The following is a 24,072-nucleotide window of genomic DNA, read 5'->3' as shown; positions in this document are numbered from 1 at the left end:
ACTGATGATAAGAGACAACTTGACCTCTGAGTACCTTAATTTCTCTGTTCTTAGAAGTGGGGAACATTTATGCTATTTCTTGAGTTATTTAAAAAGAGGACAAATCCAAATAAAAAACAATTCTTGCTTGTTTTACTGCTTTATTAAATTCTTTATTTCACTAAAAAACATGGTGCTGAATGGCCCTTAAGGAAGTAACGTGGAAACCAATCCAGATGAAATATCTTTCGGAAAAGCCTGTCTCAGGGAAGGGATGACAGGACCACTGAGGCCCAGGCAGAGCTGGCCAGGGCATGTTCAGACGCTCTGAGCCCAGGCTGAGGGTACTGAACTCGGTACTGAACTACCCATGTGGCAGTGCCATGGCCTAGGATGGAGGACAGTGTGAGCTGTGAAGCTGCTGCCAAACTGTTGGCAAGACCTGACAAACCTGAAAGGATACTGAGGTGGCCACCTCATGCCTGGTATTTTGGGTGGACTAGGTTTTAAGTTTTCTTACACCCCTCAGAGGCACCCAGTTGATGGAAGCATTGACTGCAGGAACCTGAGTGACAATTGAGACCATCTGAGGGTGGCTGTGTCGGGCCACAGCTCTGCCCCTGGGACACCAGCACACAGCCCCTGTGCACATGGAGCAAGCCAGAGGCAAACAGCACGTGGGGCACTTGGGTTCAAATCCAGTGTCTTAGTGGCAACTGCTGTGGACAAGTCAGTCACAGCTTTTCAGTGCTGTGTCTGCTTCTAACTGTCATCCAGAACTGACCCTGTTTGTGTAATGAGCTCTTTGCAGCTGTAAGGTCACCCAGGTAATGGGCACACGGGGACTGGGCTGCCAATCATGCAACCAGGTAATCCTGCCATGCCAAAGCACTGTGACAGCATTACAGGTGTTTTAAGGAAGCGTAAATTGTTCACACTAAGATGCAGTGGCCTGTTGTGGCTGTGTTCACTGGCTTTGAGTAGAAGGTTTTATTTATAAGTTATACCTCTTAATGCAATAGGTAAAAGCTAAATTCTGCCCCATCAAACGCTGGAGCTTTGTGTTTCTATGTGCATGGCTTATTGTTTATATTGATTATTTATTGAGGAAAAATGGAAGTTGGTGTTGGAGGACATGCAGCTGCAGTGCAGCTTTGACTGTGCTGCTTGCAAGGTCAAAATAAATGTACTGGGTCAAAGTGGGGTATGGAGGTACTCGAGACATTACGTGGGTGTTTTACCCCTAAAAATTTCTCTGGGGAGGAGTGTTTCACTGCCCTGCAGAAACTCAGACTAATAGATGTGTAAGATGAATGATTATGTCTGAACTGTGCTCCTTGAGGCCCCATCTCCTATTTTTTCTTTACATGCTCATTTGTCAGCATGTTGTCAAACCTTCAATTAATGCGTCACTGGCTGCTCTGTTCACCCTCGCTCTCTCCTTTCAGCCCCGGCGGGTCCTTTCCCCTCCTGGGCAGGTGCTGCCCACGCAGACACACCCCTCCCTCCCATGCTCCCAGGCGGCAGGTGCTCAGCCAGAGTAGAGACAAAATAAAGTGATCCTGTCCGTCACTCCTTTCCTCCTCAGGGAGGTCAGCGAGTCCCTGCTGCTTTTCCTGCTGCAGAGGTGGGCCAGGGCACGTAGCAACTGCTCAGCTAAATGAATTCACTGCTGAACACCCCCACGGGCGTGCCTGCCACGCACGGGGCAAAATCCTCCCAGCACAGGGCTGCAAGGGAAACTGGTTCCCTTTGTCAGGGTCACCAAAGATGGCCAAGGAAAGTAATCCCACATTACCCAGTGCATCTGCACAGCTTATTTTACACTTACCTGTTACCTGGAAAATTGGAAGAAAAATTTCCACATTTTCATTGAGGACTTTGTGGCCATGTGTTTGCTATAGCTTTTTGGTGTATCGACCATGCCCCTGGTCTGATACAATGTGAGAATAATCATGTCTGAAATATTTTCTCTATGTGTTCCTTTATCTTTCTGTCCCTCTATTCCATTCACTCTAAATGACACATTCATTCATTCTTTCCAAATTCGGCTCACGTGAGAATCTTCCTGTAATAATACCTTTTATTTCCCATTTCCTCCTCTAGCACACCCAGAACTGAGCAGAGCACTTATTAAAGATCCTCAGTAAACCACCTCTGCTTTATGATGTGTACCCGTAGTTGTTATCCTCTTCTCTCCACGTACAGTTTGGAGGTACTCAGGGTACACCACTTCATGTGGTGTGAGGGAGTTAATCTTGAGCATGCTCACCTCACCTGATAGGAACAAGTGTAATTATGTCTCACTTAAAATACTTGCACATTCACAATGGATGAGCCACCGGGAGCAGAACTGCTGGGGTGGGAGGGACTGTATATATAGGGTTACAGTCACAGGGCTGGCAAGGAGAGAGCAGCAAAATCATAGAAAGCAGTGTGGCTGGGCTGTGATCTGTCTGCCTGTTGGAGGAGGGCAGGTGAACTCTCTGCTTCCAGGCCTGGATCCCTGCCTGCACTGAGGGGCAGGTTTGCCAGCTGACTGAACCTGAAGGCACAGCCCAGTCGTGACTGAGCTTGGGGATCTGCAGCCACGGGAGAGTGACAACTGCAGGCAAGTTTAGATTAGACCTAGAGTTAAGTTATCTAGAGCAGGAGAAAAAGAACTGCCTGTAGCATGCCAGATTTCTGTATAAAATTGCAATTATGTATAAATTTTATGTACATTGTATTTTTTCAAATTGAACAAATTGACCAAACAGAAGCCAAACTTGACATTTTGAAGGAAGAATTTATTTCATGTAAGTAAATCTCAGAAATCTTCATTTTTATATAGAATTTAAGACTTTCTGTGTGTATTTAAGGAGTTCAGGCCTGCAAGCTGCAGCAGGCCTGTGTACCATGTTGGAGGAGCAGATGTGAGCATAAACTGCCACTTCCTGTGAGCAGCTTGAAGGATGAGAGTTTATATCTTGAAAACATAAATGCATTACCCAGGCCTGGTTTCAACATTCTTACATAGGCACTGAATCTAGTTCTATGTAAACCCATGTATGTTGGAATTGCTTCTGACTTTCATTGGCACAAATAAGAGGGGAATCAGGCATGTGGTTTATGGGGTGTCATTTATACAGGCCAGGGTCTCCCCTCTCCCATACTATGTATAAAGGATATGGATGTGAATGCACATACCAACAGGTATGAAACAAGGAGTGGGCTCTGTATCTGCAAGTGACCCGGTGTTTGTTTGTCCCACAGAGCCTGGGACATCTCTGGGGGGCCAATGGCCTCTGGGGGCAGGTGCTGCTCCTGTGACCTGCCAGCCAGTCCTGCACAGCACTGAGGTCAGCGGGGCCCAAACACAGCAGGGTCACCTCAGCTGTGCCCAAACACGGCAGGGCTCACCTCAGCTGTGCCTGCTGCTCCTAGAACAGAGAGGTCATTTTTCATGTGATGTAATGGCAGTGACATAGATGGAAAGAATCTATTTTTTACCAAGAACAGAAGTTCACACAGGATCTTGAAGGATTTCTGCAAGTACCACGAAGTCACCTTTTTAATTGTCCATGATTCCAGATAACCACTCAGGGCTACTGACAAAAAGCAAATAGCAGAATAAAGTAGTTGGTGCCTGTCCCTGGGCAGCCAGGTCTCAGCACTGGGGTCACCCTGCCACAGCCAGCACCTGCCTTGCTGGGGCCTGGGTTGCCACAGTGTCTGCTCCGGAACACACCTCCTGCTCTTCCAGGCAAAAATTGGCCAAATAATGATCTTCTAGGATTGGTCAAGTTATTAGACAACCTGGTTGAGTTTATATTTTCCCAGACAGGGAAACCAGCAGGACAGAAAAAGTGTCCAACCAAAGCAGAAACTTTCTGAGGTTTTGACGGAATACAAATGCATGTAAGACTTCAGTCAATATGAGACATTCCTTTCAACCCCAAATTATGTGCTTTGGTTTACCTTCTCTTATTTCACACACTGGAAGTCTTTTCTCAATATCTTGTTTTAGTCAGAAAATATTATAGCCATGAAAAGAGATTTTTGAAAGTAAAAACCAGAAACAGTCTCAGTGTTACCAGCCTATGGGTTTCCAAGTTTCCAGGTTCTCCCACTCCCTTTACCTCCACCAGCTTCTAATGTTCCCTTTTGTTCTGACCAGCCAAGGACTGACCTCACATATCTGTTGATATGTGACAGGATCCCACCAGCTCTTCAGTTCTGTAATAATGGGATTTGTTTTTTCCGAATTTATTTTAGTGTCAAATAACTAACGTTCCCAGTAAGAGTGCTTGCATCAAAAGATGCAAAAATTTTTCCTGTTAACTCAATTCTCTTCCTTGTAGTTGATTTGTATTTTCTGCTGGCCTGCCAAAATAAATATTCAGCATTCAAAAATTTAAAAAGATAGTAATTATTCTTTTTTCTTGGAAGAACAAGCTTTAAAGTTTAAAGAAAAAGTATTTCAAATTAAAGTTTAAAATTGCAGAAATTAAGAGGCCAGATAATTTTAAAGACTTTAATTTTCAGCTGATCTCGTGATTTGTGGGGTCAAAAGTTAAAATTTGAACAGCTCTCGTAATATCAGTATACCTGATCTTTCACAGCAGCTGTCATGCTGAACCTTTCCTTACAAAATCCTCTGCCCATGCACTTTCCCAAAGCAGTTGTCTTTTAGGATCAGACAGCTGCTCACAGTTGCCTTGTCCAGCCTGAAAAAAAGAAACATTAAAAAAAGAGAGACATTATATGTCTTAAATCACTCAAAACCTCTTCTAGACAAACAAATATTTTGAGCTGGAAGTGACGTTTTGGCAAAGCCAGGGAAGTCTGATTCCAGAGTGTGTGATGCTTTGTGCCTCCCCCATCATTTTGTAACTTTATGTGGCAATTATTACGTTCATGTCAGTGGCCAAAGGAAGCTCAGCACAGGGCAGGGCAGGGCAGGGCAGCCACCAGGCAGCCAGGGCCGTGCTGCTGCCAATGTTTGGCACAGCCAAACAATGCCCAGCTCCACGTCTGGGGTGAAAACAAGTGTCCCCAAGTGATGGCTGACAAACCTTGTCCTGGGTATCAAAGCACTTGTGAAAACACTCCAGTGAAAGTGGTTGCCTGACATTTCTGGCTGTGGTCTCACTGGTTTGGTTCAGGCAGCCTGCGTTTCGGGAGCGAGGGTGTCCCGGGGGCTGCAGGGCTGTGCTGAGGGACAGGCTGTCCATGGACTGCCCATCCCCTCTGTGCCTGTGACCCCTGCCCATGGCACACACAGCCTGGGGGTTCCCTGCACAGCTTTCACTCCCAATGAAATAATTTCCCTACGAGGGAAATAGAACAGACAAATTGTGCCTGAGTTCAGCATGAAAATCTTAACATTTTGTAATAAATAAAGGCATCACCTAAATGGTCAAATTAAATGCAATCTGGTTTTATTTCAGTATTTGTTTTCTCTATCTCCCCCATCCAGGCTTTACTCTGAGACGCACGCTGCCTGTGCTGCACATTCTGCAATCAGAGCAATCTGGCTCCACTAACGTTTGACCTTGCGAATTATGCTCTCAAGCCTAGTAAACAGCTCATATGGGTTTGGTTTTCGGGATGGTATTTTAGCTTCTCGTAAATGCTCCCTTTGCCTGGCACTGGGATGTCACCAGCCAGTGGAAAATCGGAGAATATGCCAATGTGCTGCTCTGTGCAGGGACAGGGATGGCAGGTAGGAGGTGAGGCAGGGCTCCCTGGACAGGCCCTTACGGCTCTGAAGGAGCTGCCACTGTGGGTTACGCTGGCAGTAGGGCACGGGAGCCTGGGGAGCACTTCAGGCCCCATCAGGTGAGCGTGCACATCTCTCTTACTTCACACCCCATTCTCGATAAACAGAATTATTGATGCTGCTAGTGATTTTGAATTTTTCTTCCTTTTTTTGTTTTCACTCCTACCACCCCTTCAAAGACAGAGGAATAGAGCAGGATTAAGGAAGCACAGTCTGAGGTGTAGTGGTAGATGCATACTGCTGCTGTTCGGTGGTGTAACGAAGCTTTGTTTCAGGAAATTCTCTAGAAGCAGACACAGGCTTCCACAGAGGACTCTAACTGGATCTAGTTTGCTTCAAAACTTGCCTCTTTGCACGATTTTCACAGCCATTAGGGAGAACACAGAGCTGAGTGGGCAAGTTATTATACTCTCAGGGTTTTCATTCTAAGTCTACATAATGATTGACTATTCTATAACTTTGGCATTGGAAGCAGCCTTGGCACCAGTAGTACTGGTACTGCCTTCACGAGTACTGCTCTTCTGTATTGCCTGGGCCATGCTTTCACTGGCCAGACACAAATGTCTAGATTAAACTGTGCTTAAAGGTATGTTTTTCTATTAGAATTAAATCCTTTATTGGACAGAGAGAGACATAAATACACAATACGATTTTAATTTCTTCACAGTATATTGTACTGGTAATCTCTGATGAAATCTCCTGTCCTATAAAAGCCGAATTGCCATTGTATTAACCAATACACTGCGTAGTGAAGAAATGCTGTGGTTCTATTCAGTTCTAGACACTGATGTCACTTTTTTCTTGCCCAGGAGCACTTTGGCATGCCCAGTATTTAGCTCTCTTCAGTACCTACAGATCTCCCTTTCCCTGCCTCATAGTCTTTGATGTATTTATTATCTTTACCATCATCCTATGCAAAACAGGTGGTCATGAGGGATGCTCATGAGGGGTTCCTCCGCTGAAGGTCATGAATTCTCATGCTTTCAACTAAAGTCTAATTTGTAAAATTAACTTCTTTCTAGAAATTCTTCTTTAAACTACCTGGACTAATCCTCCCTCTTTTCCATCAAAATTGTGATCTGACATTGCTGCGAGTGGGTAAATAATTCTCTCTCTAGCCCTGCATCATCACATTATAATGAGGAGCACTCGATAGCATCTGGAAACACCTGAATACCATGTTCAAAGAATGGCCTAAAAGTGCAAAGCCTTGTTAGGAATTCAGATGTTGGACAAGTATTAGAGCGTATTTTGTTTGTTTTGAAAAAACATCCTTTCTCTACTGAGATGCCCTGCATTTGTGGTGCTTGAATGTTCAGGGGGTTTTACTGGCTCTGTATGGTCAATGTTGTTATTGTCTGGAGCTCAGCTGTCCTGTGACACAGCACCAGAGCCATGCCTCCAGCTGAGGAGACAGTGTCCTCTGGGCTGTGGAGAGTTACCACAGGAAGAATCTAACCCAAGCAGAAAATTCCTGATATTTGGGTTATTACAGAGCAGCCAGGTTGGAAGCTGAGGCCCTAATTGCCCTATGTAATGAGAGAGGCCCTGAAAGAAAGGTGTGTGATTGGAGCAGCACTTCAAGCTGGGAGCAAAAAATCACAGTGGAGCAGTGCACAGCTCAGAGCTGCCCACTGTGGCACCTGCTCCAAGGCCAGCATGAGCCCATGGAATCTCGGGCCAAAAGCCAAGACTTGGTTCCACTCCCAGAAAAGTCAACGAAACCCATTTAAAGTGAAATGATTTCATGCTGTACTGCAGGCTGAGTGACTTGGCAGCATTACTGTTAATAGCGTGGTACATCCCAGGTACAAGTTAATGAAGCACAGAGTTACAGCACTTCTGTGTAGCTGGTTAGTGGAGCCTGGGACTAAAACATACTGAAACTGTCATCTGTGGGCAGGATTTCACCTGGCTTTCAGAGTCTGACTGCTCTGGGAACTACCCCAACATTTTCCTACTTAATAAATCCCTTCCCATGGTGCCATTCTCAACATCATCTAATGGCCATCCCATACTGATAGAAGAGGAGCTAAAATTTATCAAGGAATTCAGGACCTGAGTTGTCACCAGGGTGTTTTATGTGGGAAGTGTTAAGACAGAATGTGCTGAAGCCAGACACTAGCCAGGAAGAAGGGCAGGAACCACTGTGTATCAGGAATGTTAAACATCACACAGTGATGGTTCTGACAGTGCAGCATTTCTTTTCCCTGTCCCCTTCCCTTAAAATAGTTTTTCTTAAATCACAAAACTTTGCCTTTCTTTTCTGCTTCACAGACAAGCAGAGCAACTACAGAAACAATCTCCAGAGATGTTCTGCAAATATTTTTCCTTCTTCAGTCTGTGTCTTTTCCTTCCAACCCAAAGGTAAGTGGAAGGTTTGTTTTGTTTTACAGGGAAAATTTGAATTATGTTTCACATAAGTAATGTGAGTCAAAAGGAAACTATGCTTCCAGTTATCCAGCCCATCCAAAGGAAGCTGGGTGCAGTAAGGGATGTGGCATAGAAGAGAGCAACCTGCACAGGTCCCTAAACCACAATATGTCCATTACTAGTGCAACCCTTGATTTCCTGTTCAGAACCAGAGCACAGTTTGTAGGTTTTTGCTGGAAATGCCACCCCACCAGGGCTCCCAACTCTGTTATTACCATCCTTGGACCTACAAGTCCCAAATTTCTTTAATTCTTTGTGTATATAATGTGCAAAAACCGGTTCAGTTCTGCTGTGAGGTCCTGTATGGCCTTAGAACCTACAGCTACAAGGCCTACTAACCCAGCTTTGAAGGGAACAGAAGAAAAAACATTGTTAAGAGCTGTAAGTCCATGGCTGCTTCCTGCCCAGAGCAGGGGTCCTGAGACTGGGAGTGGCAGAGGCTCTGCCTCCCACCTCCTTCTGCCCTGCCCAAAGCAATAACAAACTCGTGCTTTCCTCAAGTGAGCACGAGATCAGCTGGGGACACTGCACCAGAACAGTCACCTTGTACAGTCCAAAGCCCCCGTGTCTCTTGCTGTCTGTATGATAGTACAGATCTGTCAGCCTGACAGTGCCAGCTCCTGGCTCCATTGTCCAGTCACAAAGGGTCAGTTTGGACACTCAGTTGGATGCAGCTGGGGCGGTTCTGCCCTCAAAGCTCTGGGGGTGTCTCTGAAGTGCACAGTGCTCCACCTTTCCTCTCCCGGTGTTACTCCTGGCAGTAGCTGTGTGGAGCTGCCTGACATTCACATCTGAGGATGAAGCCTCTTTAGGAGACTAGAGATTAGGGAGGAAGAGCTGTTGGGCAGTAAGATTTGTCTCAGGTTGTCCTAGGCAGGAGGAAAAAGAAATGCATGTTCCTTATATAGACTGTATGAGAAGGAGTGGGAAGGGGAAATTGGGGGTTATTGTTAAAACTTGTGATCTATAGACTTTGCTTGATATCTCTGTGATATTTTAGGAAGGTCCTTAAGGTACTGACTGTGTGTACAACCTGTAGCTATCAGCGGAGGCAATTTGCCATTTTCCTTCCTCTTCAAGGTGCTAATTATACAGCCAAGATAGCAATGTGAGCAAGTGCTTGTAATTTCAATTATCTACTTGTTTTTAATAACTATTTTATGCAGTTTGCTTGTTTGAGCACAAGCTGCAAATACAGCTGCAGCTGCACACCAGATGTGCCCAGCCCACGCGTCACAGTACGTATTTGTGTCCCCAGGAGGTGCTCCCTGGGTCACGTATCCAGCTTGCACAGCAGCGACACAACATCCCTTCCTGGATTTGAGAACCTCACCATGGGATACAACAAATACCTCCGGCCCTACTTTGGTGGTACGTTGGCTCCACGCATGTGAGCATTTCAAGAACAGCCTGTAAGGCTCAGGTGGAGGGGATGCTTTAAGCTTGTTTTAGAATGCTGCAGTTTGAAAGGTTGTGTTTCTTTCAAATTAGGTGGTGGCCAGGGCTGCCCTTCCTTCCTGTGCATCCACTGTTGTCTTGAATACCTGGTGCATGTATGTGTGGGCCTTGAGAACATGTCCATCTCTGAGGCTGAGAGCAGGGAATTTATAAACTTCAACATCTCTAGGAAAGACCTGACCAAGTAACTAAATTCTGCTCTAACTGTACAAGCTTTTGTTTAGAGCCTGAGTCTTTGATTTTCTGCTTTACAGATGTTCATGTACAGCTATTTAGTAGATTGCAGCTATAGAGGAACGAAGGCACTCTTCTTGCCAGGAATATTGACTTTTGACACATCTTCTCTTTCCACTGAGATACAAACGTGCTTTAAACCTTGGTGAGACTGGGGAGTCGGGAGCGGGCAGGCATTTAGGAACTTACCTGAGGCTCTTGACCAAATTTGGTGTCAGGTCTCCCACTTTCCAGATGAGTGCTGTAATCACACAGAGTAAAAGGTTTCTCAGAATGACATTCAGCATCTGAAAACTATCAATGAAAGTTTAAAAAACAGCTATGACCATTTTTTATTCCTATTAATTTTGGTTTTCTGCCAGAACCCATTAATGAAACTCTGCTTGACAGAAAAATTTCCCATTGACTTTCACAAGGCCTTGGATGTTTCCCATTGTAGGCTGACCTGCTGCTACTGAGCTTCTTCCATTTTCTGACCACGGTAATAAATTTCTGGGACAATACAGAATTTGCTGTCTTGTTTTGCCTGGAACATCTGACCTCATGACTGACTAGTAAAGCTCCTCCAACTCTTCTCACACCAGTGAAGAGATGCTTCTCCACGATGAAACGGAGATCAGCTGCATCTATGGCAGATGTTATACAAAAATGATCAGGACTGGTGTCACCTCCTCCAGAGGCCTGAGTCCTCACAGATTGAACCTGTGGTCAGTAACTGGACTGGGCTTCAAGAGTCCAAATAGACGGAGGGCATGAATGACACCTACATTAAAAAAATACATCCTTTGCAAATGAAACTGATGATGAAATTGAATTTTAGCAATGCCAAGAGGAAAGGCATTGCTGTGTCGCCACTTAGGCAGAGGCATGTCTTGGAAAGCCCTGCTTGGAGCCCCACATTCGTCCCGGGGATCAGACAAACCAGGCACAACCAGAGACACAGTTTATGTCTCTGCGCTGGTGCAGCATTTCCCTCTGCAGGGCCGCTGCTGGCTCTGGGCCGTTCCCGGCTGGTTCCCGGGGCGTTCCCGGCGATTCCCGGCCGTTCCCGGAGATTCCCGGTCGCTCCCGGCCGTTCCCGGGCGGTGCCGCCCTCTCGCGGTGGATCTCCGCAGTCGGTGTCAGCGCTCCCCAGATCCAGGGCGTGAGTGCTGAAAGTTGGTTTGCAAATAGAACGGTCGAGTAGTAACTAACAAGAGGCAAAGGCTGTTGCACTTGCGGTTTGTTCCCGGGAATCAGTGCATTCCTGCCTCCCAGAGCACCGGGGCTGCCCATCGCTGCCGTGCGCGGGCAGAGCTGCGAGCAGTGCCCAGTGCGGAGTTACCGGCCGGGCCGCTCCGGGGGGGGGGCTGGGAAGCAAAGGGACAGTGGCCCTGTCTGCCCAGCCACCCACAAATGCCACTGAAATGCTGCTGATCCAAACTGCTCAGCTTCACAGATGGTGCTGGTGGGTATTTGCCCTCTGCTACCAGCACCAGAAGAGAACTCCAGCTCCCTGACAGTGACAACTGTATTTTGGATCATGTAATTTGTGAACCTAATGCTCTTTGGCCCTCTGTGGTTTTAGGGATAGCGTGTGAGGCTGGGGGCAGTGCCCACGCTGCACAGCATCCTGAGTGGCTTTACTGTGCCCTTCACACTTCCCTTCTCTCTGCTGAGGCATTTCTTTCCCTCCCCAGGAGAACCTGTTCAAATTGCAATGAGTCTGGACATTGCAAGTATTTCCAGTATATCCGAGAGCAACATGGTAAGTGAAAGAATTTTCATTTTATGAGATAAGAGCCTGAGAGACTTGGCATGTATTCTGTGACCACAGAAATGGTCACTTGAAGCTACTTTGCTGTTCTGGGCTATTGACCACTTTCAGAGGTGTGATGAAAACAGGGCTCATCTATGACTGCAGACTGCGTAGATGCCGTAGTAATGTGGGCTTGCAAGTAAATAGAAGTGGCTCCAAAGGTCCTACTGGTCAAAAATTCAGCACCTCGTGGAAATCAGGCCCCTTGGGAATGGAAAAAATCAGTACTGTGTGGCATTTCCTCTCCCTTACCTTTCCTCCATATAGGAGCCCTTTGTGTGGGACAGGGATGGGCTCTGTTGGACGTGCTGGCACTGACTGAAATCCCAGACAGGGTTTTTTCTCAAGGAGGAGAAGTAAGGCTTTGAGCTGAGACACAGGCTGAGGCTCAAAGGACTGGCCTTCCCAAGGAAAGAAAAAAAACCTGAAACATCTCTTAAATCTTCCCATCACTGGTGAGTCTGGTACATTCTGCTTCTGATAATAACTGGATTTCAAACACTGATCACTGAAAGCTCCTGTTTCGGGTTGGCCAAAATCATAGGCAACTTGGGTAAATTCAGCAAATAATTTCAGTCCAAAGAGTTAGAAGGTCATTCAGGAAAAATGTCGACACTTAATTTCTGCATTTTCAAGACTACCACCACCAATTATGTTTTTCTGCCTCCTTCCAACAAATTAACCAAGTTCACTAAATAAAATATTTTAACTTTGCTAAAGGTATTCGTTTTGGGGAAGGAGCAGAACCAACAAAATCAATTATTCACAAACCTCTCACTTAATTGAAGTCCCTTGTAAAATAGATCATGTTCTGGAGTTTTTCTGGATGATCCATCTAAATTTCTTTGACCATATGGAAAATATTGCAGAGGCTCACTCTGTGTCTTGCTCAAAGCTGGAAAATCAACCAGAATTCTTCACTTTTGTCACTACTATAACTCACTGTATTGAAAGCCATAACAAGGCTTTGACTTTTTTTTTACTCCATCACAGGCCAAGAGCGAAATTTTAAAAGTTGCAAAAGCTATCACTGATATTCCTTAATTCCTTAGAGCATTTTAAAAACTAGAGATGGAATGAAGCAGAACTGCTTGATCTTCCAAAGCCAGGCAGCATTTCTGTGGTGAAACAGTGACTTCAGGCTGTTAACACAAGTGCCAGTGCCAGTCCGTCTGTGACAGAGATGTTCTGAAAATAAAAGGCATTACTGGTTGCATGTACTTGGACTGTAAGGATGGAAGTGAAATAGTCCAGCAGTGCCTGTGTGTGTCCAGAAGGCTCAGCAAAGCATTGGCTTCAGAGCTGAGGGAGTGCTGCTTATTCTTTTCTGCTGGGGCTGTGTGAAAATGCTCCAGCCACTGCAGGTCGATTTTGGCAGGCTAAACACAAGTTAATCCCAGATTCAAAACTGCTATTAAAAGAAAAGATATCAGTTTAATTTTTTCCTTTGTTTGGGGCTTTTTTAAGACCTCAGTGAAGTAACAGGTTGGATTCACTTACCTTTTTTCCTCCAGTGCCAATGTGTCTTTCATGATCATATTTATAGTGCGTGTGGAATTTCCCAGCTCTAGACAATGACTCATCTGTAATGTCAATGACTTACTGGGTGGCCTCAAGTGTGTGTTTCCCATATGTTTTCTTACCTGCACAATGAACACAAAAAAATATCAATCACAGTAATTGCTCATTATTTTAAAAAAAGCACTGTAAGTATAATCTTTAGTCCTCAAACACCATACCTCAGAATATAGTATATTAAAAATATTACTGAATAAATAAAACTATGCTGAAAATAAAGCTTGAGGCTTCATTGAAGTCTGGTTGTGACAGGTTAAAAAATGTGTGCCATGTCTCTTGTCACACGTGGCATGCCCGTGGCTGTGCTGTGCAGGTTCTGGACATGCATCCTCACAGGCTCTCCTCTCTTTCCCAGGATTACACAGCTACCATATCCCTGCGGCAGCGCTGGACAGACCCCCGGCTGGTCTTCCACGGCAACAGGAGCTTCACGCTGGATGCTCGCCTGGCAGAGCTGCTCTGGGTGCCAGACACCTACATCGTGGAGTCCAAAAGGTCCTTCCTGCACGACGTCACCGTGGGCAACCGTCTCATCAGGCTGTTCTCTAATGGCACCATCTTGTATGCCTTGAGGTGAATCACCCTTTGCTTTGGGGCTGAGGGATCAGAATAGATTCCCAGAATTACACCAGACAGCAGCTGTCACGGGTCAGGAGCTTAGGGTCAATGAGCCTACTGTGACCACACTCTTCCAAGGCATTTCCCCCTGTTCTGGCCTCCTGCAAATGCCAGTCAAGGATCAGGATTTCTCATCATGGTATATGCTGTGTCCTGCACATTGTGCCCACTCAGAAAGCTCACAAGTTTCGGTGTCACCCAAGAAAAGTCAAGTCAGGTGGAGACAGAGGAGGAATAGAAAGAGGACATTATAACAGTGAAAGTTTAACTGATAGTGGAAACCTGTTTGTTTATCCAGTGCCATGTAGCAATGACTTCTGTTTTTTACTGAAAACTGTATATGTCTGTGTACTGCAGGAATGTGCTCTGTGGTTGTGTTAGCAGTTCCTACAGTGCTCTGTCTCCTTTAATCACAGTAACTAGGTCCCAGTTACCTCAACTGCAAAGTAAAACTCATTTACCTCCCCATGAGAGCAAAGCAGAATATGTGTGCCCTTCATTAACGTTCCTTCACGTCACAAGTGGTGACTTCTTCAGATGTGCAAGCTGTAGCACTGGAAAAAATGTGAATCTACACCAAATCTCCCACCAGAGCAAAGCAAAATTCCTGCTTGGGTTATATATATTCATCAGGGTGGCTGCAGAGAGCACATGCTCTTAAGGAGGGTTCTAAATTCATTCATTTCATAGGCCTAATGACAGAGCAGAGTCTTTGTCATCCAGTTTGTTATGTAAAACAGGTATTTCATTACATGCTTTTATTGCAACTTTCAGAGTTCTTTCTCCTCCTACAGAATCACTACTACTGTTGCCTGTAACATGGACCTGTCAAAATATCCTATGGACACACAAACATGCAGACTGCAGCTAGAAAGCTGTAAGTGTAACATTCTAGAAAACTCTAAATTTGTTTATTCATAAATAACTACATATCTTGAATATTTGGATTCAGTGCAGTGGCTTTCTGGAGTAGACTTTCAGTCCTGCAGATACTAATGTCCAAAAGAAAACAACTTTTGCATCATCAATTTTCAAATGTTTGTGTTAAAATCCACAGTCCAGAGAATTTCTGTCACTGTGCAGACTATGCAAAAAGAGTGATAATAACGAATATTTATATTGAAATGCAGATATTTCAATTTTGCACAGAAAAGTTGAAGTAATATTGGCTGGTTTTCCAAATTTGGTACCTTTTGAACACACAGCTTCTTCAAAACTAACCTGTGGGGTAAGGGCATGGGATGGGGTATGGCAAGGAACAACCTCTCACATTTTTAGGTATCTAGTACCCTTGTCAACAGAAGAGTCTCTGACTGGGAAGTCTTAAGAAAAGGAATTGTCAGTGAGTTCTGCTCTCAATGAGATTAAAAGTTCATCTATGGCAATGCTGGCTGAGAAAGGCTCCAGGAAAATTTAGACCACTCCAGGGTTGTTAGCCCAGAGCTCAGCCAGCTCAGTGCTGCTGTGTGCTGTGAAGCTCCACAATGAGCAGGCTTCATCTCCTGCTTGATGGCACAAAACCAAACATGTCAGCACTGAAAACATCAGCTTTTTAACTTTTGAGGTTGCAGCATGAAGCACCTAGGGAAGCACATATTATTTTCACATTAAAATCATATTAGTTCACCATGGTTAACTTTATTACAAAGCACAGCTCTTGAAATAATAATGATTGGCCTCTTCTGCTAAAGCGGAGCTTGTTTGGGCCTGGTTTAAAAGTGATTGGGTCCTACATCATGTTGAGTTGCTGTATAATTCCAATGAAATTACATACACATTGCCCACTGGAGATTTCATTAGGATAAGTGCCCAGAAATAATGCTATTTAAATATATGCCAGATGAATTAACAACAATCTATCATTTATTATAAAATTTTCCTGAGTAACTACAATTTATAAAACCACTTAGAAACTTAGAAAAGTCATATGCTTAGGATTCTACTCAGGGATTCATACTCTGGACACCTAATTTAGGAGTTTATCTCGCTCAAGCTCTGGTAATTTGTGTCTAATAAGAAAACACAATTAGATGAAAACAGAGCTGCAACTGCATCTGATTCCTCCTACCAGGACGAACGGGTTATTACCAGAATCACAGTGTCCTTACGCGTGGTCTCAAATAAAATAAAATAATTACATCAGTGAGACTGATGGGCTTGTTTCCTAAATTAAGTGAAATTTTTGAAGAGAATGGCAGGCTGGTGATTCAGTACAAGCTTTATCTCTCAGACTGAGATATCCCTCAGTCCAACCTGAGGTTATGCCATCACTTACATTCCTGGAAGCACTTACTCAGGTGGCATATAAGGAGTCCCACTTCTTTGGAGGCAGGAATTTGGTGTTACTTAAATGTCAGGGGCATTTATTTGTTCTCAGTAACTTAATGCCTTTGGGGATAGGAGGAATGATTTGTAGAAACAGTTGCCTTTATGAGCAAGTTTTCTGGGCAATGCGTATCCAGTCAGAGGAACCTAGTTCATAACCATGTAGCAGTCTCAGTTCTAAGCTTCTGACTGACTGAAAATGCATTTTCTCCTATTTTTAGGCACTTGAATAGGTGATTCAGTGAAATGTGCTTCTGCTCCTTGGTAAGGGACTCAGTGGGATCTGAATTCTCTATTTTTAAGCACTGTGTATCTCCTGCTCTCCTCTCAGACTGAAGAGACTACATTTGAGGCTTACTTGCTGCAGTGTTTAATCCTGCTGCATGTAATCAAGCTGTGCATGACAGCAATCGATTATCTTTAAATCAGAAATACCCCATGTAAAGGATTGAAATAGACTCTCTGCAGGCTTGCATGTTGTGTGTCATTCCCAGAGGCACGTGTTCCTATTGAAACCTGGACCAGCAGACAAAGTGCAGCAATGAAAGCACAGCCAAGGTCTGCCCATGGTCTGACACAGCTCTGAGGGCCTTCGTCCAGCCTGCAATGCCTGGATCGTGGCTGTGTTCCCCCTCAGGACTCAGAGCAGGGCAGCAGCCAAGCTGTAATGGCTAAACCACAATCAGACAGGTCTCTGTGTTCTCCTTAGGGGGCTATGATGAAAACGATGTCACCTTCACATGGCTGAGAGGAAACGACTCTGTCCATGGCATGGAGCAGCTGCGGCTCTCCCAGTACACGGTGGAGCGTTACTACACCCTGGTCTCCAAGTCACAGCAGGAGACAGGTAAATTTGTGAAAGAAAAAGGCAAGGAAAGCTCTTGGGTATTTCCCATCACATCTCCACACATACCTGAAGAAACCTTCTCCCTTCTTTCTATAAAGTTACAGTAACTGGGAGTAAAATTAATTTTTAAAATATACTTTTGATTGTAAATTACAATTCTATCATGATGGAATAACATCTCTTTGTACATCAGAATTCAGTGTCTTTTTCATTATCAGTGTAAATACTCTTCTCTCCAGTCACAGACACTGTGAAAGGGGGGCAAAACTTCCTTAGAAGGTTTTAAAAATAACAGTGTTTTGTTGTTCTGTTGTGTACACAGCCCATGAACAACACAGACTTTGTTTCTACGTTTCAAAGGGAGCTATTGTTTAAACAGCAGAACTATATCCTGAAAACATTACTGATCCAGCCCCAGAACCCTTACGTCAGTATTTACAAATAATTGATTTTAAAAAATTGACTGAATTTTTTTGAGCAGAAAAGGATACCATTATCAAAGATCACAAATTGCTAATGAAAACAGGGCATCTAATTCCTTGTGATGATAAGGTAGTGGGATGTGAGCTTTGGGATGTGAGCCAGAGCCTGCTGAAATCAAGAGACAAATCTTTTGCCTCTTTCTCAGCCATCAGATGAGCCTGAACTTGGCAATGCCCCTTCCAAGCAGTGTTGGGAAAAGTACACTGAGCTGAGTGTGCAAGAGCAGGGGACAGCACCAGCCCTGCTCTGCTCCCAGTTAAGGCACTGCTGTCACATATTTCTACTGGGGCTGAAGCCCAGGAGCCCTTCTGCAAACCCTGCGTCGTTGGATGTCCCTGCCCTGTCAGTGCTGTGTGTCCTCTCGTGTGGGATGTGTTGGCAAAGCAAGCCCTCTGAGGTGAAGCAATGCCTCCCCCACAATCATGGTGTGGCTCTGCTGAGGTCCCTCAGCTGAAGGGCTGGTGCTGGGCTGTTCCAGTTTCACTTCAGGTGTCCTTGGGAATCTCATGCTCACTGAGTTTCTTCCTTTCATGATCAGGCAGTTACCCACGTCTGATATTACAGTTTGAGCTAAGAAGAAATGTACTTTACTTCATTTTGGAGACCTATGTGCCCTCCACTCTGCTCGTCATGTTGTCCTGGGTTTCTTTTTGGATCACATTGGACTCAGTGCCTGCAAGAACCTGCATTGGTGAGTTATTGCTGAGGAATTGAGAAGACTTAAGCTGGCAGGGCAGCCTCTGAAGGTTGGGTAGATGGTCCTTTTCTTGAGCTCTCTGCTCCGAGATAGTCTATTGACCTGCTGTTGCTTGGGGCAGAGCTGGGTTAGCATGGAGGATGTGCTGTGGCAGGTACACGTGCCCACCTGCCAAGGCTCCCAGGAGATTCACAGCAGAGAGCAGAGGACAGAGCACACATTCTTTGTGGTGTGCTTTGGAGGGAGCAGGATGGGGGAATTTTTTACAGAAAGCCAGAAAAAGAAGAGAGCCAAGTGCTTATTGGAGCCAAGTTGTCAATAGTAGGGAGAGCCTGTGTGAAACTTGTAGCTAGTGCTGCAAAAGCATTTCAGTTGCTGTGATGGATGATTTGGATTTGGTAAGAAGTGATATGAGCAACAACATGTGCAGAAGGGTAGGCCAGGACTTTTCCGAAGAGTCCACAAGAGAAGGTATCTCTTTTTCTGCTTTCCAAGGAGTTACAACAGTGCTTTCCATGACAACTCTGATGATCGGCTCACGAAGTTCACTTTCAAAAACCAACTGTTTCATTAAGGCCATTGATGTTTATCTTGGCATCTGCTTCAGCTTCATCTTTGGTGCCCTTGTGGAATATGCAGTGGCTCACTACAGCTCATCACAAAAGTGTGCAGCTAAAGTACCTCAAGAGGTAAGGCCTGATAAGCCCAGAGATCTTGGATTGGCAGCAATTAGTTCTCCATTAACTGAATAAGACAAATGGTCTTCCTGTTACGGGTACATTAACACTGGCTTCTCCTAAATGGCACTAAATCTTTATTTTTGTGTGCAGCAAGCACATGAATAGCTCTAGAGCACTGTGTCTCTGACAGACGTCTGAGCAGCAGCCTCAGCTGACGGTCATATTGGGTTCATCAGACCACATTCAGGAAGGCACTTTGGCCTGCCACTGGAATTGGGTCTGTGGCCCTGAACTGAGCTCACGTGAGCATGAAGCACCTCTGCTCCTTTCAAAATGCAGCCAGAGAAGACCCAGTATAACACACCTCTTTGCTCTCCTATGGAATAACTCTGATTAGGAAGGTACTTTGCTCTTTTTTTACAAAGGAAATATGAACCCTTCTTCCTCCTTTCCCAGAAGACACTACCAAACATCAGTCCCACCATGTTCCATGGGGATTGCGAGAGTGCATTGTTCAAGTGCTCTGCTTTAGTGTGAGAAATTAAAAAGTCAGCTATGACCATAGTCCAGTAGTCATCAAGGGCCCAAATCCTGTTAGAGGGAAAAGAGGTTTCCCACTTCAATGCTGTGTTCCCCAGCCATTAAGTTACTGAGTAGACATGAAGAGATGGATGTCCAGGAGGAGATGCATGTTGGGTTGCACTGGGTTGCTCAGTGACAGAGTGAGATTTGCTCAAGGTCTAAAAATACCTCTAGAAATACAGTGGTGGAAACACAAGCATCTCTGGGACCTCAGGCCCTCCTAAAAATAGGGATGTTTGAGTGGATGACCACATACAACCACTCTTTTATCTATATCCTTATGGTTTCCTTCCTCTGCAGGAGAAGACGGATCCTAAAACTAGCTCTGCACTCTTGTTTCCTAGGGGCCGGCAAATAAGATCACTAAAGAAATGGAAGATGTCAACATCACTAATATCCTCAACAATTCCATCACCAGCTATAAACAGAAAATCAGCTTCACAAGCATTGAAATTTCCAGTGATAATGTTAACTGCAGTGATTTGACTATGAAAAGCCATGAGAAAATCAAATGTGTCTTGAGAAACAAAATGCACAGGATTATTGGTTATTTCACAATTCAGAACCCTGGCAATGTGGACCACTACTCCAAATTGCTTTTCCCTTTGTTTTTCATGCTGGTCAATGTGTTTTATTGGGCTTATTATCTATATTTTTAGTAGAAGTTAGTTGCTTCATCCTCCTACTTCAGCAGGAAAGGAATTGAGCCAATGGGTATCCAGGTATCTAACATCGATGAATTCAATGTGGACAAAATGCTTGTGTCCTCAGGTACCCAGCAGAAGAGTGTGTGAGGTGTTCAAGATGCAACACTGACTCTGGACAGCAGCCTGTTCAGCTGAGTGGCTGTGCTGGGCCCTGTCACTCGTACCTGTGTTTCCTTCCAGCATCTCACCTGCTGGAGATGGGTGTGCAGGACTGCACGAAGCAGAGCACTACAGGTGGCAAAATTGTTTTGGTAGCCTGGAGCAGGTTAGAACCTTCAAGTTTAGATCTCCAAGAGAGTGTATAGGATTATACAAACAAAAACAAAGCTGTTATTCTTTGTTTGCCAGAGATAACAGAGGGACTGTGATTGCTTCCTCAGTAGCTGCTCTGTTGCAGTGGGAGAAGCCGAGCACAGCAGCACTCTGTGCTCAGGAGCGTTCCTGTGCATGGTGCTTCCTGGGGGCACGCGGTGCCAGGCCGGGGATTTTGGTCCTGCTGGCTGTGGTGTGCCTCAGTGCTTTTAACGCCTGTCACTCATTGAGGTAATCCTCACTTGCTGAAGTTCTCCCTCCCTCAGACAGACAGAGGGCTTGCTGTTTGTAGTGAGCAAAATTTTTTCAGAGATTTGGGAACACAAAATAGAGGCAGCAAAATTGTTTGGTAACCCATCTCTTATACTCCTCCTGCTGTGCTGCTGTTGAACAGATTCTACCACCTTCCATGTCTTCCTCACACATTATTTTTCATCCTGGAGAATGCTTCCTTCAGCTCTCACTGTTATAAGCAGCTCTCATTTCTTGCCAGCCACAGGCTTGAGTGGTCCATTTGTCATCCCCTCTTTTATGTGGCTGTGCAGCTGTGGCAAGTCAATACTGCTGGGTGAAAAACACGTGTGGGCTGAGGGAGGGTAGTCTAAATCACCCTTTCACTCTCTATTTTAGCCTGGAAAAGTGCTACTTTTCTGCAGAAATTCAGATTCTAAGTGGGCTCTGGAAACTGCCCAAAGTCATCTTTGTTTATCCTGCAATCAGCAGGACCCAGAGCTTTCTTTTAAAGATAAATTCAATGTGGTGCACACACAGTTATGTGCCATTTGGTACTGTGCAGCTTAAGGCTACTGAAAGTCTTTATTTCCTGGTTATAAAATTGACATTTTATGGCAGGTTTCTCCCCGACCTTTTTTGGTCTATGCTACTTTTGTAACTGGGAGGGTGTAATCCTGCAGTTATGTGGGCAGGACTGGAATTGCCTGCAATGGCCGCCATTCAGCACAGTTCTGACTGAGGCCTCTCAGCAGGCAGCTTATATTACAGTGTTTGCTTAGTGTAAGAATCTCTTATTGGGGATTCCTCTACAAGGTGGGCAGAGCATGCAAAACTATAGATTTTTTACTTTAATAACTTTTTATTGAACCACTTCAGTGTGCTATATTGTGAGGGATCTAAACCTCATATTCATAAATCATAGCTTTTACAAAAAGCAGCACGAGAAAACAAAGGGGAACAGACTGACAATGGCAAGTGAATAAACACAAACTCCAATAATGAAATGTTGTCTTGTATATACCGGCATTTAAAGTCCATTCCATAAAATGTAATAAAGTGAACGTTTGTGATATGAACACAACCCCCCAGAGAGATACTCTATTAAAAAAATCATTACCTTCTTTCTGTATCAGTTTCTTTCTGTCAAACCCAACTAAAATGCCCTAATGTGCTCCAGCCACCAAATATTAATGTTAACAAAAGGAATTTCTTTGTACAAAGCTCTCTAAGATCAAGTCCAACTGTTCCGCAAACACTGCCAAGGCCACCACTAACCCATGTCCCCAAGTGCCACATCCACACAGCTTTTAAATCCCTGAAGGGATGGGGACTCCACCCTCTGCCCTGGGCAGTCTGTTCCAATGCCACCACCCTTCCAGTGAAGAAAGTTTCCCCGATATCCACTCCAAACTTCCCCTGGCACAGCTTGAGGCCATTTCCTCTCCTGTCCCTTGTTCCCTGGGAGCACAGCCCGACACCCCCCCCAGCTCCCCCCTCCTGTCAGGGAGTTGCAGAGCCAGAAGGTCCCCCCTGAGCCTCCTTTTCTCCAGGCTGAGCCCCCCCAGCTCTCTCAGCTGCTCCTCATCAGACTTGTGCTCCAGACTCTTCCCCAGAAAGGCCTCTTCCAGCCTGACCAATTCCATGATTACAGCAGACAGCCACCCTCAAGACTTGCTTTCATTACCTGCAGCTTTTGTTACAACTTTGATGTTTTGACATTGTTCAGGACTTGTTCTAAGTTACACCTCTGTGCACTTTTTGGTGACCCAGCCTAGCCAACCACATGTTGTCTTGAAAAGTGTCAGCTCTGTCTATTCCAATTTATTGCTGATTTTGGCAACTTCAAGAAGGAAAGGAAGGACAGAAGGTAGTAGGGGAAGGAGGTTTTTTTCCAAATATTCAGACACATTCATATGAGAATCAGCCTTTTCCACAAAGGACTGGTATGTAACACATAATCTGCAGTGAGGACAAAGCCACAGGTTAAGCACTGCACACAGCTCTGTTTTGCTTAAGGGTTCAGCCTTGCACAGCTCTACAGGGAACAGGAACCAGTTTGAGTGGCAGCTTCCAACCTGATGGTTTCTGTGCTCGGAGCTGTTCCATCTCCCACTGACCACATCTGCCCTATAGCTCTGAGGGAGCTTGGTAGAGGACAGAGTTATCCCTAAGGTCTACTATTTCACTGTAAATTCCACTATTTACAGGGTGCCAGTTTGTTTGTGCTCTTGGCAGAATGTGAATGTACAGAGGAAAAGACTGACTGGCTTTTTGAGATAATTCTGCATTGCAGTGATAGTTCTGGTCTGCAGAACGTTGCCCTAAGCTGCAGCTTTTGCAATCTGTCTCTTTTTAAGAACATTTGCTCTCTAAGGCTTTGAGGACAGATCCTTGCGAATGTTGACATGGGGAAGCAAGATGGATAGTGAACAGCATCAGGCAACTCACGAGAGATGCAAATGCTTGTAACCCAGAGGAATGTAAAGCCTCAGAATATGCTCTGAGGAGTCACTCTAGCTGGCGACCAAAAACAGTCTAGGAACAGCAGCATAAAGCACTTTGGGGATTAATTTATCCAGTAAAATATGAAGGAGCTGCAATGTAGAGGAGAGCTCAAACAGGTTAACAGTGGCTATTTGCATCCCTCCTCTAGAGCTAATACAGGTGTTTAGGGGAGAGAAGCACCACAGCCCCACATTCTTTCTATGCCCTCCACCTGTTTTTCCCCTCACTGTTCTTGTGCCCAGTTCAGCCAGCATAAGCAATAAGCAGGCACTGGTCTTGCTGCAGCAGCCACCAGTCTGAGCTCACAGAGTGTTATTTTTCATTTTCAGGAGGATAAAGGGCTCAGTGCAGGAATCCTGTCATTTCAGAGCATGTGGTTTACATTAACATTTCCAAGAGGTATTTGTATACACAAACAGTACCATCTGCTGAAAGGAATAGTCCACATTTTCACAAGGTTAATTTCATTTAAAACCAAGTGATTGAATTGGTAGCATAAACCAATAGTTAGTATCCCAACACACAATCAGGTAGCAAGCCACATCTTTACAAGGAAAGACTGTTTAGTGCTGGTACTTGGCACAGGTTTTATCAAAGTTCTCACTGATATAACTTTTCTATTCATTAATGAATAAAAGCTGGTTTAAATTACAGCCTGTTGTTACACTTGGGATCAGCCAATGGGCTTCTTGTTAATCTGAGGAGAGTGTTAAGACTATAATGAATAATTTGATACATTTTCTTTCTTTCTTCTTACCTTTTTCAGATCTTTGTCTCAAATCCTGCAGTTTTTCACGAAGTTCCTGTAGTTTCAAACCCTTTTAAATTGTTTTTTACT

At 44.7% G+C, this 24,072-nt stretch overlaps 1 protein-coding gene across 2 annotated transcripts in view; it reads left to right on the top strand.

The window, feature by feature from the left end:
• Positions 1 to 21,814, top strand: part of LOC113989360 (gamma-aminobutyric acid type A receptor subunit pi) — a 29,023-nt gene extending 7,209 nt beyond the window's left edge. The window contains exons 2-10 of one of the 2 annotated variants that reach the window (XM_039386655.1): positions 8,021 to 8,110; positions 9,435 to 9,547; positions 11,548 to 11,615; positions 13,600 to 13,817; positions 14,657 to 14,739; positions 16,897 to 17,034; positions 18,056 to 18,208; positions 18,710 to 18,903; positions 19,821 to 21,814. In XM_039386655.1, the coding sequence (XP_039242589.1) occupies positions 8,055 to 8,110; positions 9,435 to 9,547; positions 11,548 to 11,615; positions 13,600 to 13,817; positions 14,657 to 14,739; positions 16,897 to 17,034; positions 18,056 to 18,208; positions 18,710 to 18,903; positions 19,821 to 20,135 (1,338 nt within the window). In that variant the 5' untranslated portion in view covers positions 8,021 to 8,054 and the 3' untranslated portion in view covers positions 20,136 to 21,814. Of the gene's footprint in view, positions 1 to 4,746; positions 8,111 to 9,434; positions 9,548 to 11,547; positions 11,616 to 13,599; positions 13,818 to 14,656; positions 14,740 to 16,896; positions 17,035 to 18,055; positions 18,209 to 18,709; positions 18,904 to 19,820 lie in introns of those variants that run through there. The other variant, XM_039386654.1, reaches the window with a different exon arrangement.
• The last annotated feature ends 2,258 nt before the right edge of the window (positions 21,815 to 24,072 follow it).

Source organism: Pipra filicauda, unplaced genomic scaffold (genome assembly GCF_003945595.2).
Source record: "Pipra filicauda isolate LSUMZ 115617 unplaced genomic scaffold, ASM394559v2 scaffold498_size1627759_pilon, whole genome shotgun sequence".
Classification (NCBI taxonomy): Eukaryota; Metazoa; Chordata; class Aves; order Passeriformes; family Pipridae; genus Pipra; species Pipra filicauda.
Note: the sequence above shows the minus strand (reverse complement) of the source record. Positions and strands in the feature narration are given on the sequence as shown.